Source organism: Aegilops tauschii, chromosome 5, assembly GCF_002575655.3.
Source record: "Aegilops tauschii subsp. strangulata cultivar AL8/78 chromosome 5, Aet v6.0, whole genome shotgun sequence".
Lineage (NCBI taxonomy): Eukaryota > Viridiplantae > Streptophyta > Magnoliopsida > Poales > Poaceae > Aegilops > Aegilops tauschii.
Genome location: NC_053039.3, coordinates 522,710,823 through 522,727,311, shown reverse-complemented (window position 1 = coordinate 522,727,311; position 16,489 = coordinate 522,710,823). Strand labels below are relative to the sequence as shown.

Sequence of the window (16,489 nt, the reverse complement as noted above, 5' to 3'; positions counted from 1 at the left end):
AAGAAGAGACACCAGAATTCATCGGCCGGTATGATAAGATCAGAGATCACTGGCCCGCATTTGTGGCCCACAAGACATCGGAAAAGAGTAAGAAGATGTCAGTGACAAACAAGAAGAATGCTGCGAAGAAGAAGCTTCACCATCGCACGGGGTCAAGTGGCTACCTCAAAGCCCGGCCTAAGTGGGCCAAGGCTGAGAATGATCTGCTTGAAAAAGGGATCGAATCACAGACAATGAACTGGACAGACTGTTGCCGGACTTGGTTCTTCGGGGCTGGCGGAACCTTGGGACCCTGTATCAGGGAGATGCGTTTGGACGAACGAGCTTTTGAGAATACCAGTCAAGAAGATTCAGCAATATATCGATGCAGCGCAGGAAGGGACGTTCGTTCCAGACAGAGAGAACGACGAGCTCACAATGGCCCTCGGGAATCCTGAGCACCCTGGACGGACACGAGGCACGCCAGGCTCCGTTTCGTGGAAGGCTGGTTTTCCGGACGCGGGCGGTTACAAAAGCCAGGAGAGAAGGAAAAAAGTGGAGCAGATCCAAATTCAGAAGCTGCACGAAAGGGTTCAAGCGCTAGAGGAACGAGACGGCAATCGACATGCCGAAACTACCCCCGAAGCTACACCGCCATCTCAGCGGAGAAGCAACGTGGCTTCCACCGAGCTGCTTCAGCCGGAGCATGTCTTGACGGCTCTTGCTAGCTACCCCGTGGATGCTATCACGGAGTCTCAACATTGCCACCTTATGGCGCAATGGCAGAACTTCAAAGTCAAGGCGGTTGTTGGCTCTATTTTACACCTGAACCCGGCGCAACCTACCACTGTCGGCCGATTCCAGAAGGATATGCTAAGGTGATGGTGGATGAAATAACGGAGGGATTTGAGGAACTCCAGCTTGACCACCCTACCGGTGAAGGGGAGACTCGGCTGGGTTCTGCTCTGAAGACTCCATGCCTATGGCGGAAGGAGCTCATCAACCTTCCGAACTGGACGGCTCCGGCGAGTAAGGGCACTCCGCCTCCTCCTCCGCCTCCTCCTCCGGCAAGTGATCAGGGCACTCAGCCTCCTTCTCCGGCGTGTGGCGGCACTCCGCCTCCTCCTCCGTCTCCTCCTCCGGCGAGTGATCAGGGCACTCAGCCTCCTTCTCCGGCGCGTGGCGGCACTCCGCCTCCTTCTCCGCCTGCGCTGGCGCGCCAGAGCAGCCAGCCTCCTCCTTCTCCGCCTCGTCAGCAAGGGCGGAAGAGACCCGCCGCCGCTCCGGCTGCTCCGGCACGTCGTAGTCCTTCTCCTCCGCCTCGTAAGCAAGGAAAGAAGACAGCCGCAGCCGCTCCGTCTGCTCTGCCGGCGTCTAGCAGTACAGCTGCCAGAGGCGGGAGGCAATACAGATTCGGTCCTTCTCTGAAGACTCCAGAGAAGTTACCATACGAGAGGACCGAGGAGGAAACCAGGAAGATCGTGCGAGCCGAAGTGACAAACTTCTTTGAAGGGGTGAAAGCAAAGAAACATCCACCTCCAGAGGAAAAGGTAGATCCAGTGAAAGCAAAGCGCACTCTGGCTGCCCTGACAAAACCACCAAAGTCTCCGCCGAGAGGCAACTATGAGCGCATTCTTGCAAAGACATATGCCGAAGCGGAGCGGTCGGGAAGTACTGTCGGTGATCAAAGGTTAAAAGAACGACGAGCTGGGAAAAAAATTGCCCAGCTCGGCGAACAAGCGAACCAATCGTGCCCCCCGCTCAAGGTGTCAAAAGACATCGTCGCTAATGATCCGAGGATGGTGGCCGGTTATAGCAATCTTGGATATTACCTGCCCAACGATGTACATTATGAAATCATGGAGGTGGACGAACACAAATACCATTACGGGAAGCCTCTCGTCAAAGATGAAAGATCTCTAACAACGATGATGCAAAGATTACATGATTGGTACATGAAAACCTGCAGAGAGTCTGATGGGATGAATACTTTGACGCTGAGAGTTAAACCGGAGCATGACCTCGTTGGAATTGAACTGCTGAATGTTCCATTTGAGGATTTCTTCCAGTTTTTCAATCAAAAGGCCCTCGATAAAACAACGATCACTTGCTACTTTCTGTAAGTAGAACTACTTCTGTCATTAAGTCTCTCTATATAGGTCAGCTCTTTCATTGCATGTATTTATAATTATCCTCACTATATTATGCAGATTGAAGATCGTCGAATTGAAGAAAAGACAAATCGGTGATATTGGGTTCATTAACACAAATCTCATAGATGCATATACGGTTGAAAAACATCCCAAAGAAGCCGAGGCCAACTTGCTACGATCGTTGGTATTAAATCAAAACAAAGATATAATACTCTTTCCTTACAACTTCAAGTGAGTGTTACTGTCTTCTGCATATTCGGTTTCCCTTATTAGTTCAGGTTATGGTAATGTAATTGATGACTTATGCATGCATGCGCAGCTTCCACTATATTCTCCTAGAGATTAAGCTTGAGCAGGGAGTAGTAACCGTCTTAGACTCGAGACGAAAAGATCCCCAGGACTATGCGAACATGACTCAAATGCTCGAGAAGTAAGTTAAATCGATCGTTATCCACCATATCAGCAACTTTGTTCATTTCCTGATATCAAGTAATTGTTTTCTTTGTCTGGCAAGATTTGGAGAAAATTCACCACAAAAGCTCCGGGACTGCCGAAGAAGCTGCAATTTAAACACCCGAAAGTAAGTACTATAGTAGCATGTTCCGCGCATCTCCTAGTGATTCAAGCGCTAGTTTCATCAATACCATTTAGCATGCTTGCTTATCAGTTTGATTGACCTATATTTCTTGTAAAGTGGTTGTGGCAGGAACCCGGGAATAATTACTGTGGATACTACGTTTGCGAGTCCATCCGCCACACGACCTGTGAGCGGGGCTACTCTGACGAACAATATGAAGTGCGTAAGCAATAATATTCACAATTTTATTTTATTACCATCATTTGTGTCGAGTTTCATTTATTCATATATATATGTATTAACCCCCTTCTTCAAATTAGATATTTCAGATGCGTGATGAACTCCTAGCACCAGCTCGTATGCGAGGAATTCAAGAGGAATTGGCGGCATTCTTCCTTGACCACGTGATCGCTGAAAACGGAGAATACTATGTGGACCCTGTGTTCTTACAATTTAATTAGGAGATTATATTGTAAGAGATAATTATTGTATATATGTAGCCGGTAGTGTCAGATAGATATACGAGAACTTGTTGTTCGACCAATCTCTCAGAGAAGGAGAGGTGGTCGATATCACTTCTCTCTGTATCCTTCATTTGCTTACTAGCTAGCGTGTCTAGTCCTCTCCATACGTATATAGTACGTAGCGTCGACCAAGCACGGAGATAAGAGAGGAAACTTCTCTCTATTAATTAGCTAGCTAACATAATATATGAAACACCTAAATTAACCCCCAAACCCCCCCCCCCCCTTAAAAAACAAAAACCCCAGCCCCTGAAATGCTGACGCGTGGATGCCTATTGGTCCCGGTTGGTGACACCAACCGGGACAAAAGGCCCTGCCTATTGGTCCCGGTTGGTGGCACCAACCGGGACCAAAGGCCCCCCTGCCTGGGCTGGCAGCAGCGGCCACGTGGAGGACCTTCTGTCCCGGTTCGTGTAAGAACCGGGACTAAAGGGTTAGGGCTTTAGTAACGACCCTTTAGTCCCGGTTCGAAAACCGGGACAAAAGGCCCTTACAAACCGGGGTAAAAGCCCCTTTTCCTACTAGTGAAAGAAGGCTTCTAGAGCATCGGTCTCGGGGCGTTACACGCGCCCCCTCCTAGGCCGCCTCCTTCTCTCTCCCACTAAGGCCCAATAAGGCCCATACACTCCCCGGGGGGTTCCGGTAACCTCCCGGTACTCCGGTAAATGCCCGAACTCACCCGGAACCATTCTGATGTCCAAACATAGCTATCCAATATATCGATCTTTATGTCTCGACCATTTCGAGACTCCTCATCATGTCCGTGATCACATCCGGGAATCCGAACAACCTTCGGTACATCAAAACACATAAACTCATAATATCGGTCGTCACAAAACTTTAAGTGTGCGGACACTACGGGTTCGAGAACTATGTAGACATGACCGAGACTCATCTCCGGTCAATAACCAATAGCGGAACCTGGATGCTCATATTGGCTCCTACATATTCTACGAAGACCTTTATCGGTCAAACCGCATAACAACATACGTTGTTCCCTTTGTCATCGGTATGTTACTTGCCCGAGATTCGATCGTCGGTATCTCAATACCTAGTTCAGTCTCGTTACCGGCAAGTCTCTTTACTCGTTTCGTAATGCATCATCCCGCAACTAACTCATTAGTCACATTGCTTGCAAGGCTTATAGTGATGTGCATTACCGAGAGGGCCCAGAGATACCTCTCCGACAATCGGAGTGACAAATCCTAATCTTGATCTATGCCAACTCAACAAGTACCATCAGAGACACCTGTAGAGCACCTTTATAATCACCCAGTTACGTTGTGACGTTTGGTAGCACACAAAGTGTTCCTCCGGTATTCGGAAGTTGCATAATCTCATAGTCATAGGAACATGTATAAGTCATAAAGAAAGCAATAGCAATATACTAAACGATCAAGTACTAAGCTAACGGAATGGGTCAAGTCAATCACATCATTCTCCAATGATGTGATCCCGTTAATCAAATGACAACTCATGTCTATGGCTAGGAAACTTAACCATCTTTGATTCAACGAGCTAGTTAAGTAGAGGCATACTAGTGACACTCTGTTTGTCTATGTATTCACACATGTACTAAGTTTTCGGTTAATACAATTCTAGCATGAATAATAAAAATTTATCATATAAGGAAATATAAATAACAACTTTATTATTGCCTCTAGGGCATATTTCCTTGAGCAACCACTTCCAACGGTGTGGTAGAAAGTTTAATGCCTTCAAGATATAACTTGAACATGCCTTTAACCTCGGCCATCAAGGAGGTTTTCAATGTGTCCATAGCCGCATTGAAGTCCTCACGAGAGACCGAGGAACCCCCATCGGCCGCGGACAAGATGGGACTGGCACCGGAGTGCTCCTCCACCTCGTCCGTAGTGTCAATCATACTCTTCAGACGACAAAGTCCTTAATAAAGAGACGAGGCTCTGATACCAATTGGATCGATATGGTTGACTAGAGGGGGGTGAATAGGTAACTAACATTTTTTAGCTTTTCTTTACCAAATTAAACTTAGCATCAAAGTAGGTTGTCTAGATATGCAACTAGGTGAGCAACCTATATTATGCAACAACAACTAGCACACAAGCAAGCAAAGGAGACAACACAATATAAACTTGCACAAGTAAAGGTAAGAGATAACCTAGAGTGGAGACGAGGATGTGTTACCGAAGTTCCTTCCCTTTGAGAGGAAGTATGTCTCTGTTGGAGCGGTGTGGAGGCATAATGCTCCCCAAGAAACCACTAGGGCCACCGTATTCTTCTCACGCCCTCACACAATGCGAGATGTCGTGATTCCACTATTGGTGTCCTTGAAGGCGGCGACCGAACCTTTACAAACAAGGTTGGGGCTATCTCCACAACTTAATCGGAGGCTCCCAACGACACCATGAAGCTTCACCACAATGGAATATGGCTCTGCGGTGACCTCAACCATCTAGGGAAACACCCAAGAGTAACAAGATCCGCAAGGGATTAGTGGGGGAATCAAATTTCTCTTGCTGGAAGTGTAGATCGGGGCCTTCTCATCCAATCCCTAGAAAATCAACAAGTTTGATTGGCTAGGGAGAGAGATCGGGCGAAGATGAAGCTTTGAGCAACAATGGAGCTTGGGGAGGGAAGATGCGGTCTTCTTGGAGAAGAGCCCCTTTATATAGTGGGGAAAAAAACCAACCGTTACCCACTTACTCAGCCCGCGGGACACGGTACTACCGCAAGCCGCCACGGTACTACTGCATCATGCTACGGTACTACCGCTCGTGCGGTAGAAGCCAGGAGAGGTCATGTTGCACTAGGCAACGAGCGGTAGAACCGCCGGAGCGGTACTACCGCGCGCCCCTGCGGTACTACCGCAAGGCAGGGCTCAACTTAGGCCGGAAAAAGCACGGACTAAATAAATTACGTCCGTGACTACTTCCGCTGAGTTTGGGACGTGCGAAAATCCGGCACGGTACTACCGCTCGTAGGGAGCGGTACTACCGCGTAGGGGCGGAAGTAAAAGTTACTTCCGCGCCTACTTCCGCGCGCGCCAGCCTTCTGGGCTAGAGGCAGCGGTACTACCGCCCGCCAGGCGCGGTACTACCGCTTGCTGGGGCGGTACTACCGCGGGCCCCCGCGGTACTACTGCTCCCTTGAGCAGTACTACCGCACGCCATAGAACCTATAGCACTTGGAGGCCTTCATCTCACAGCGACAAGGATAAACGGATCGTGCTCCAATGAAGCGAAGGAAAGGTAGTGCAAAGGAACAGATGTGTACGTGTTGATTCCACCCTAACCTTTTGCGAAGCGGACCCCCTCTTAATAGTACAGCTTCCTACGACTCAAATCCACCGGAAAAAAACGCAGAGAACCGCCGCCTTCGAAAGGCTCCGAGGGGCACCGAATCGTCTTGTGCCTAGGCATGAGATCACTGAAATGCTCAATGCACACGATTAGCTCGCAAATGTACTGTCATCAATTACCAAAACCACATAGAGAGAAATATGCCCTTACAACTGCTACTGTATATGAAGGCGGCCCACAGGGCTGGCTCCGCCCCTGCTCATGTAGACACGGCTCACATAGACATGCAACGTGACACGGAAACTGCACCATGGTGCACGAAGCCAAAATTTCTCCCTGTCGACACACCCACGAGTCCACCACAAATCCCTCGTCGTCGAGGAGGACGATCCGGTGTGTCTCCGATCGCCGGAAAACCGCCCCCTGCCGATAAACGAGCAAGCTCACGGCGGGATGTACCACGCGGAAACGTGCGATGCACGAAAAGCCATCCGCCGAAACTCGACACGATGAAGGCATATATGAGCATGTAAACTGTAGGGTGGGCTTAAGTATGGTGAAGCTGGGTTGTAGCGGTCGTTTGGCGCAGAGCGTTGCTTCACAGGAATAGTATGTTATTTGGGTTTCTACCTATCAATGGAATGATACGCATCTTGCGTATTCGCGAAAAAATTTGGGTTTCAAACCTTGTCACTCTAGAACGCGGATGCACGTGATCCGGTGGCCGGGCATACGGTACGATCATGCATGCATGCATGACATGAATACAGGAGGGAGCTCCCGGGCCGATACGTGATCGCAGCGAGCGCGACGGGCACGTGATCCGACCGCGCGCGCGTTTGAAAATTGGAACCCACGGTGGCACGTACGCCCGATGCACGCGCGCACGGCGCGAGCGCGATTGCCGTTCCGGTGCAACGATACTGCGAGCGAGAGAAAGAGAGGGGTGATGGAGCGCGCGTGTGGGTCGTGGGTGGGTAGGAAAGGGACGTGGGCGGGAGGGGGGACATGCACGGCCTGGCGCCTGGCCACTACCATTCAAGCCTTGCCCTGCTCTGCGAGCTGATCCGGCTGCCCGCTGCTGCGCCGGCCGGGCAAAAGCAAAGCGAAAGCCGCGCGGTGGGCTGCCGGGCCGTGTGACGTGCGTACGTTCCTGCGCGCGCGGCGCGGGCAGGGAGGGAGGGAGGGAGGTGGCGTGGGTCGTACGCGCCCCGCGGGGTGGTGGTTGATCTGGCGCCGGGAGGGATGGGTGGATGGATGCGCGCGTGCCAGGGCGTCCGTGGAGGTGGAGATGGAGCCGCGCGCGTGTGACTTGCGATGGCGAGCCGGTGGATGGTTCCAGGGGGATCTGGTCGTGTACAGCGACAACGGTGGGACGCAACGGCCGGCACGCGCGCGTACGCACCGCATGCACGTCCGCCGGCGCATGCACCGTGCACGGACCTGCCTAGGTGGCTGGGCGGATCGGTGGCACGGGTCCAAGGTTCAAAACGGCTCTGCCAAAAGCAGCGTTCCGGACTGTGGTTGGCATCCTATGCAGTGGAGACCGAGGGAGGGAGAAAGAGGACAATGGATGGAAGGGGAAGGCAGGCAGGGAGGGGCGGGTGTCTTCGCGGCCAAGAAAGCCACACCGCAACGGGCGGAGGGAGGCAGGCAGGAATCCCCAGCTTGGGTGGGGAGGGGGCCCGCCAAACTCCAGTTCACCCAGCCCCAGCTTTGCTCGCTCGGCAGCGCGGGCCAGCCGTCTCGTCCATTGGCAATGCATGCATGCACCACATGATCTCCTCACCTGTGACCACCTGCATGCATCCCTTCTCGGCCAGCCATTGGCGATGGGCGTTGCCGTGCATCCCTTTCGCTCCTGCCCCACCATCTTTTACCTTCCCCGGCTTCCATCGGGCAGAATCGCGACGCAGCTCTGGGGCTGGGCTCCGGTGATCTCCCTGTCGGCCCTGCAAAGCTGATTAGAGGATATCCCAATGCATGCCTGGTGGCCCCAGAACCCACACGACACGACCATGACCATGACCAGGGGAGGGAGGGAGGGAGGGAGTGGGATCAAGTGTGGCCATGTGCATCCATCTTTCTTTTCCAACCGCCAAAGTTTTCACAGTGCTGCCACCTTTTGTTTTATTGTATCATCTCCCCTCGCTCACCTTCGGTTATTTCAGATAGTCGAGGTGTGAGTGACACAGGATTGGATTCCGGGATTGGTCAGTGATGATAGGATGAGGCGGAGGGGACGGGGAAGAATGTGAAATACCACCCGCGCGTGCAAAACCAAGGTGAGGTACATGCCACTCGAGCAAAACCATCAACCACGCCATTAAAGCCGTTGCCAAAACCAGGAGGGGAGTATTGTGCCTTGTAGTCCTCTGTCTCCTGCTGTGCTGGTTATATCGCCTCTGGTTGCTGCTTCCAGTTGGTGGATGCTCAATACAATCTTGTTTGTTCACCGTGTTGTTTTCTTCGATGGAATATGAAGCTCCTTAACTGGAACGTGAGAGAGTTGAACAACCCGGCCTGGAGGAGGTCGCCACAGAATTTTTTCTCAGCTAACCAGTGCAACATTGTATGCCTTCAAGAAACTAAATTAGCTGATGTTGATAAAAGTATTGTGCTGAGGTCCTGGGCAGCAGATTTTCTGAGGACTTCGTCTTCAAACTGCTAATGGTACAAGTTGTGGGATCCTGGTTGCCAGCACAGATGATTGTGCTATTTCCTCCGACTAGAATGCCTACTGGTACTACTACTGATCTGACCAATATTGCTGCTGTGTATGGGCCTCCGGAGGACAGTGATAAGATTCTTTTTCTCAACGAGCTTGAGAGCATAAGGAATAATGTGTTGCCTGATTGGATGATTCTTGGGGACTTTAATCTCATTTGTGGTGTCAGCGACGAAAGCAACTCCAACATTAATCTCAGAATGATGGGCCGCTTTGGAAACGTGAGGATCTTGACCTCCAGGAAATTGCTCTTAATGGAAGGAGGTTCACCTGGTCTAAGGAGAGAGAGAACACGGTTCATTCCAAAATCGACCATGTTAATCTTAGGAGCTGAGCCACTTGTAATATCAGTTGTCTCCGGCCTCAACTGCCCTTTCGCATCACTGTCCAATGATCCTCCAGAAGATGGATGTCAAGCACTATAAAGGGTTCAGATTTGAGGCTTTGTTGGCTAAGGATGGAGGGATTCAGAGAGAAGCTGCTTCAGCCTGGGCTAAATCTGTTCGCTCGAAGGATGCTGTAAAGATTTTGCACATCAAGCTGTCAAGAACTGCTCATGCTCTGAAACTGTGATATACAAGATAAAAGAAGGAAGTGAGATTCACAAAGGAGGTAGCCAATGAGGTGATTTTCCAGTTGTACCTTCATCAGGAGGAACGTGAGCTATTTGCTAAGGAATGAAACCCTCGTTTTCTCTTGAAACTGAAGCTGCTTGGCTTTGCAGCGCTTGACAGAGTGAGATGGCGTCAAAGATCTTGTATTATGTGGATCAAATCTGGAGATGCAAACACAAAAGTTTTTCACGTTAAAGCGAATGACCTGGAGGAGGAAGAATCACATTCCTGTTCTGAAAAATCTGAAGGGTGAAGAGACGTCTGACCATGATGCTAAAGCTCAGGTGCTGCTGCATCACTTCAATTCCCTGCTCAGAGAGGCTTGCCAGAGACCTTCTGGGGCTTAACCGCGATTCTTTTTTCCTGCAATTGACTGCCAACCTCTTTTGGACAGAATTGCTGGGAGGTTGAAGCCATGGAAAGGGAAAACTCATGCCCAGAAAGGGGCATCTAATGCTTATCAATTCTGTGCTGCAGCGCTCACAACCTATTTCTTCACTGCTTTTCCATCGTCCAAGTGGATTATCAAAAACATAGACAAGATCCGGAGAAGTTTTCTCTGGTGTGGATAAGAGCACTGTCCCAAATATCGGTCAGTGTCAGTCAACTCACGATATGGTCAGTTAACTGCTATTCGGACCACTCCCGATACGAGAACGTGCTATTCAAGCCATTAACTGGTAGGTCCAGTTAATTTGTCTGACAAGCCTATTTATCAGCTGCCAGGCCGAATTATCAGCTGGCCGATTAACTGCTAGGCATTTTCAGCGAAAAACTGGCACATTCCCTCCCTACTTTTCAGTGTGCAGGTTTATGGCCTTCCAGATCTGATGCCACATCATCAGAACATCAAGGCAACAATTTTCCTTGTTGCTATGTAGCCTAGGATTGCATATTTAGACACTTTGTACATTGCATGTTGCTATATAGCCTAGGATATATAGATATGTCCGTAGTTAACCTCCCGATAAATGGGTTACCGATAAATTCAGCTAAATGGCCGATTCGCCAATTAATCCCTACTCAATCACCCGACCGATATGGTACCAGTTACCGACATCCTGAACATTGGATAAGAGGCGCACAGGGGCAAGGGTTTAGTAAGCTGGGTGAAACTCTGGTTGTCTATATACTGTAGAGGATTAGGAGTGAAATATTTGGAGCACTTTAGCAGGGCATTGCGGTGAAGATGGCTATGGTTCAACTGGGACAATGTGGACAGACTTTTGAAAGGACTGCCTGTTACTTGCAATGCGACTGATCAGCAGCTCTTTGCGACCTGCACTACGATTCACATTGGGAATGGGGAAAAAGCTTCATTCTGGTTCGACGGTTGGCTTGATGGAGTCCCTCTGAAAGATATGGCGCCCAGCTTATTCCGGTTGGTCTCTAGGAAAAGTATCTCCGTTTGTGATGGGATCAGGGGAGGAAAGTGGATAAAGAGCCTTCAAAGGATTAACTTGGAGGAGGAAATTGACATGTTGTTGCAGATATGGTCTAAAGTGCAGTGTGTGTGTGGGGGTCAGCTATCTGAAAACCCAGACTGCGTATCTTACAAGCTCACAGCCTGCAACTCTTACTCGGCGGTGTTTGCGTATGATGGGCAGTTATTCGGCAAATTCATTGTAATGACCTACTGAAGATTTGGAGTGTTGAAGCTGAAGGAGAAGTTCAGTTTTAACTCTGGCTTCTCCTGCAGAACAGACTGTAGACTGCAGACAGGCTGCATGTGAGAGGTTGGCCGCACAATGATGTGTGACCAGGTGCTGGAATCAGCGAACCATCTAATGCTGGGATGTTCTTTTGCTAAGCAAATTTGGTTTGCCTTCTCCTCCTCTCATCCTAGAGCTTCTGCCATTGCCCTGAGGTCTTCCGTCGCTAGCCGGTGGAGAAAACCTTCACATGGAGTAAAAAATCCCCAATGCCAGAAGATTGAGTCCATGGCGATTTATGTAGTCTGTCCCCTGTGGAAGGAGCACTGCCACGGGATCTTCCAAAATGCCCAGGCCTCCTCTGATGAGAGCATGTCTTTCATTCATGCTGACCTTCCGTGTACAGGCCAGCCTGATCGAGAGTAATTGCCATGTATTTTCCTTTGGTTTTTTAGCTGGTTTCAAGCTATGTACAGACTTCCCCCTTCTTTAATTTAAAGCAGAGCTCAGAAAGACATGCAGGGAAAGAGCTAACTATCTTTTGGGGGACTAAGAGTGGAAATTTGTTTATGTGATAAAGTGAGCATAGCATATAACTTAGGGGTAAAAAGTAAACCTTTTCCATTCAACTACAGTAGTTGCTAACTTGCTGATTTCAGTTTCTTGATCATAATGTGCTCTCCTCAGAATCAGCTCTAATACCATGTAGGAACAGCAAATCTGTAGTAACTAATAAGTGATAATCAAGTGTCACTATCTCTAAACCTTAGCAATGCACAACTAGTGCCACATAACCTGAGCAAAAACAGACAATAGCTAAGTTGTGTTGGAGATGGCCGTCAGTTAAGTAGCAACCTCAGTTCCACACACTAACTAAAATGATTCATACTTTATATCAATATTCACTTAAGTTTGCATGTTAGGATAGATATCATTCTGCAACAGGTGCTTGTCTGCCCTTTAAACCTGTATGTCAAAGGACAGCAACACAAACTGATTTACTGTGTTTCCCTCTTTGGGGCTGTTTTAATTTTTCAGGTTTAATAGGAAACGGGGTTTATTTCAGTAAGCAAATATAAAATGCTACAGAGTCAATCCACTTCATCATTAGTTAAAAAAACTGTCGAACACCTTGAGGAACTGACACTAAATCTAGTAAATGAAGCATTGACACTGAGATAAGAAATATATACCCCAAAACTGCGAGGACGGTCAGCCGGACGGGGTGAAGGCGCATCCAATACCCGGCCGGAATCGCCCCCCGCAGCTCGAGCACCGGCAATGTGGCCAGCGTGAACACGACGGCGTCGTCGGGCCAGCCGAGGCTCCGCAGCGACGCCGCGACCCGCAGCCCGAACCCGGACGCCTTGATGGAGTCCTCGGCCGCCGCGAGCGCCGCGCCGCGGCAGCCGAGCAGGGCGGCGGAGCCCAGGAGCGCGCCCAGCGCCAGCCTCCCCGCAAGCGCGCCCCAATCGCGGGGCGCCTGGCCGGACTTCCCCGTCACCTCACCCCTGCCTCGCGCCGGCGCCGCTCCGCGCGCGGCTCTGGAGACGGGAGCGAGAGCTCTGCGGGGAGGCGGCGGGGTTCCGGGAGGAGCGGAGGTTGGAGCCCTGAGGCAGCGGAGAGCGGGCGGCAGGGCCGCGAGGAGAGGCCTCCGTCTCCAGGATGCCGGCGGGAGAGGTGCGGCCGCCATGACTGTCCGGGTCGAAGGGAGAGGCTGCTCTTTTAGGCTTGCCGTGGCGGCCGTGGTGCTCTGCGGGGTTTGGATCGGCACGGACGGTGGTTACGAGGAGGGGAGCGGTCGTCGGAGGAGCGCCCGAGGCCGCTGCGGCGCCATACCACAGGACGCGACGAGAGCCGGGTGGGAGTGGGAGTGGGACGCGACCGGAAGCAGAGGACTGTTTTAACGGAAAGTATATATTAAAAAAAAGAATCTCTTGTAAATAAACCAGGTCAAAATATAAAAAAAAAGGACAGTGCTAGCCGGCCGTCGACCGGCAGAACGTGAGATCGGTCCACTTCCCCTGCCGCTGGATCGAAGCGATGCGTGCGTTCGGGATCGCGTGGACAGGTTCGTCCTTCTGGATCCTCCCTCGCGCGTGGTGACTCTCTTCTCCCGCACAAACTGCTTCGCCTCTGATGGTTTTCAGGCGACGTTTCTGCCCCCTTCCGAGGACTGCGGGTCCTCGCCTCCATTGTCTGCCGCTCCGGCGACGGATGGGGGTGGAGACCCCGCCGATTCTGCTCCCGCTGGTTGGAAGGGAAGAACTAGACACAACCCACACCACGACCTAGCAAATCTAACCTCCACGATAATGCCCCCAAAAAAGAAAACGGCGCAGACCGTCACTATTGCCGAGTTCACACCATGTTGCTTGATACGTATGTAAGAAGGTACGTAAAAGGGTTATCCATATAATCTTCAACAATCCCTACTCCTGTAAAAAGCTGAATTCGTGATGATGGTGTGCCTGCCATCCTTCATTTACAACCGTTCGATTTACATTCAACGCATCTGAGACAAGCTATGTCAGTTTTGCAAAAAGACCCCCGCAATCCACTCCTCGTTTGTAGATAACTCCTTGCCTCCCACGTTCAACTATCTCTCCCTCTCACATCATCTAGACATCCGAGGAAAAAATAAAAAGGATCCGGAGAGGTCGATGCTCTCGTCTGCCCCAGGCCGCATAACCCACTACCACTGTTGTTGCAGAGGCTGACACACACGAAGAAGAGCATGATGCAGGGAGAGAGTGAGAGAGGTAGGAGACAATGATTTTGCGCTGCTCAACTACCCGCAACTTTTCTGCTTCTTCTGTTATTATCTGGCGAGCTCAAAACGGTTGCCGAATTACAAGGAAAACGTCCACGTCTTCAGCTGGCCTATTGGTCGTGCCATCCCACGATGTCTAGCTGAGATCGAGCAACTACTTTGCCCGCACATACGGCTACAATCATGCCATCCCATGACCAGGTAAGGCGAGCAATTCTAGCTAGACTAAAAACTACTAACAAAAAAACACCTAACTGAATCTACTGAACCGTACGTGTACAGGTGCACGCTGTCGGTCCTTTTATTCAAACAAAGTAAGTTCAGTATTGAACATGCAACAGATTAGCTATCAACCACCATGAGCCCCTCCTCCTTGCGGTCTCCTCCGCCCCCTTCCAAGTCATCCTGAGTTATACCTTGGCAGGTATGAGTCTCATGCGACCTCCACAAGTTCGCAACTGGAGCTGTTCAGGCACGACTGCCTCCACTACCTCATCTCTTTACCGCTACAGCAGCCCCAACTCCGACCACACCGTTCGTGTCGTCCCTTGTCTCCTCCAATGCGGACCGCCGCAAGTACGTCAGTGCAGACACCCTATTCTCACCTACTACTATATCCCCTCCCCGACGCAATCCATGCTGGTCACACTCTCGTAGATCAAACAGAGTGTGGGGACGTAGGATTCACTGCCCTTCACCTTCCGATCTGATAAGGATTGGTATTGATCAAAAATAAAAGCTCCTTGTGCAATTTGAGATGTGTGAAGGCAACAGATGGAATTATCTTAGTTTGTGCATTGATTTCCTGGGGAATCACCATTCAATTTGGAGCTTTGCAAGAAATTTCCGTCTTTCCTTAGGAACAAAGGGGCTCTCTGATGATGCTATATGGGCACTTATGTCCATGTCAACACAAGCTTTGAGAAGGTCACTACTTACCAGTGTGTTTGGCATACACTTGGAAATTGCGCACTATTTTCCATCTGAATGTGTTGAGTTAAATCTAGCGAATTATGAGGCGTTTAAGTTTTCCTGCAAAAAAAGAGCCATCTAAGTTTATCGTGCACGATATACTGGACTCTAATTAAATAAGATTTGGTGTGCTTATGTTTAGATTTCTTTTCTTGAGCAACTTTTTTTCTTTTGTATTTTCTTTTGACAGAATATTTTATACTTGAGCATGGAGACACTGATTCATTGTTCTATGAAAGCGAGACAACACTATGCTGGATGAAAGTACCACTCCTCGCCTGAAGATATGTGACTGGTTATTCGAAGGTACTTTCTGCTAATATGTTGGGCAGTTGTCAGATTGTTCGCTTATTTGATGGATATTCTTATATATCATCTCTAGAATCTCGGCAAAAAAAATGAACCATCTTACTGCAGTAACTTATAACAAACAGAAGTTGTGATGGATACTAAATTTTAATCGATCTACAATCCTGTTGTTTTGTATTGTACAGTTCGTCATTCTCAACAAAACTACTATTGAAACTCTGACATCATTCTCAACAAAATTACCTTCTAAATACTTTTTTTTTTGCACAAGTACCAATAATTTGTCCCTGAATGCAGATAGCCGATATGTGGATGTGGGGCAAACCTTTCAGTGCTATTGGTTGGTGCCTACCCTTTCAAGGATCTAGAAGATCCCAAGAATTTCAAATGACAATTAAGGTATGTTGTCAGTCGTTTAGTTTAGTAATTTCATAAGTTGTATTTCAAGCTAAAAATCTAAATAATAAGCTCAAATTGCAAAAAAATAATATTAAAAAATACTGGGTGTTCAATACACGATTCTCAACTATGTTGACATATCTCTAGAGTGACCAGACTAAAGCATCGGTTTCACTAACATATCTTGATCTTAACATCAACATTAGCAAAGAGATAAATATATGCCATGTAATCTTGTAAATATATGTGTAGACGATTAGTTTTAGTCTTCACCTTGTGAATTAGTCTTTCAAGATGTGGACGGTTGTCAGGAGCCACCTAGAGCACAAGAAATATTATGTTCAGGCTATAGCTTGAGTCTATATTTCTACGGATACACAAAAATGTGATGTTTGCCGAGAGAAAAAAAAAGTCTGTTAGGCGTACAATTCTAGATTTTTTTCGAAGAAGGGTGCTTCCTTTCCAATTTCCATTAACAGAAACCATAATGTCTTCCCTAAAACAAACTACCACCATCAAGATGAAAGA

The 16,489-nt window shown here is 49.1% G+C and overlaps 1 protein-coding gene across 1 annotated transcript; it reads right to left on the bottom strand.

The window, feature by feature from the left end:
• Positions 1-2,269: 2,269 nt before the first annotated feature.
• LOC109741782 (uncharacterized) lies at positions 2,270-13,408 on the bottom strand. Its single transcript, XM_040388563.3, has 2 exons — positions 12,702-13,408; positions 2,270-2,691 (listed from the first exon to the last, which is right to left on the bottom strand). Exons 1-2 carry the CDS (start codon positions 13,199-13,201, stop codon positions 2,592-2,594), a joined length of 600 nt encoding a protein of 199 aa, XP_040244497.2. The 5' UTR covers positions 13,202-13,408; the 3' UTR covers positions 2,270-2,591.
• Between the last annotated feature and the right edge of the window lie 3,081 nt (positions 13,409-16,489).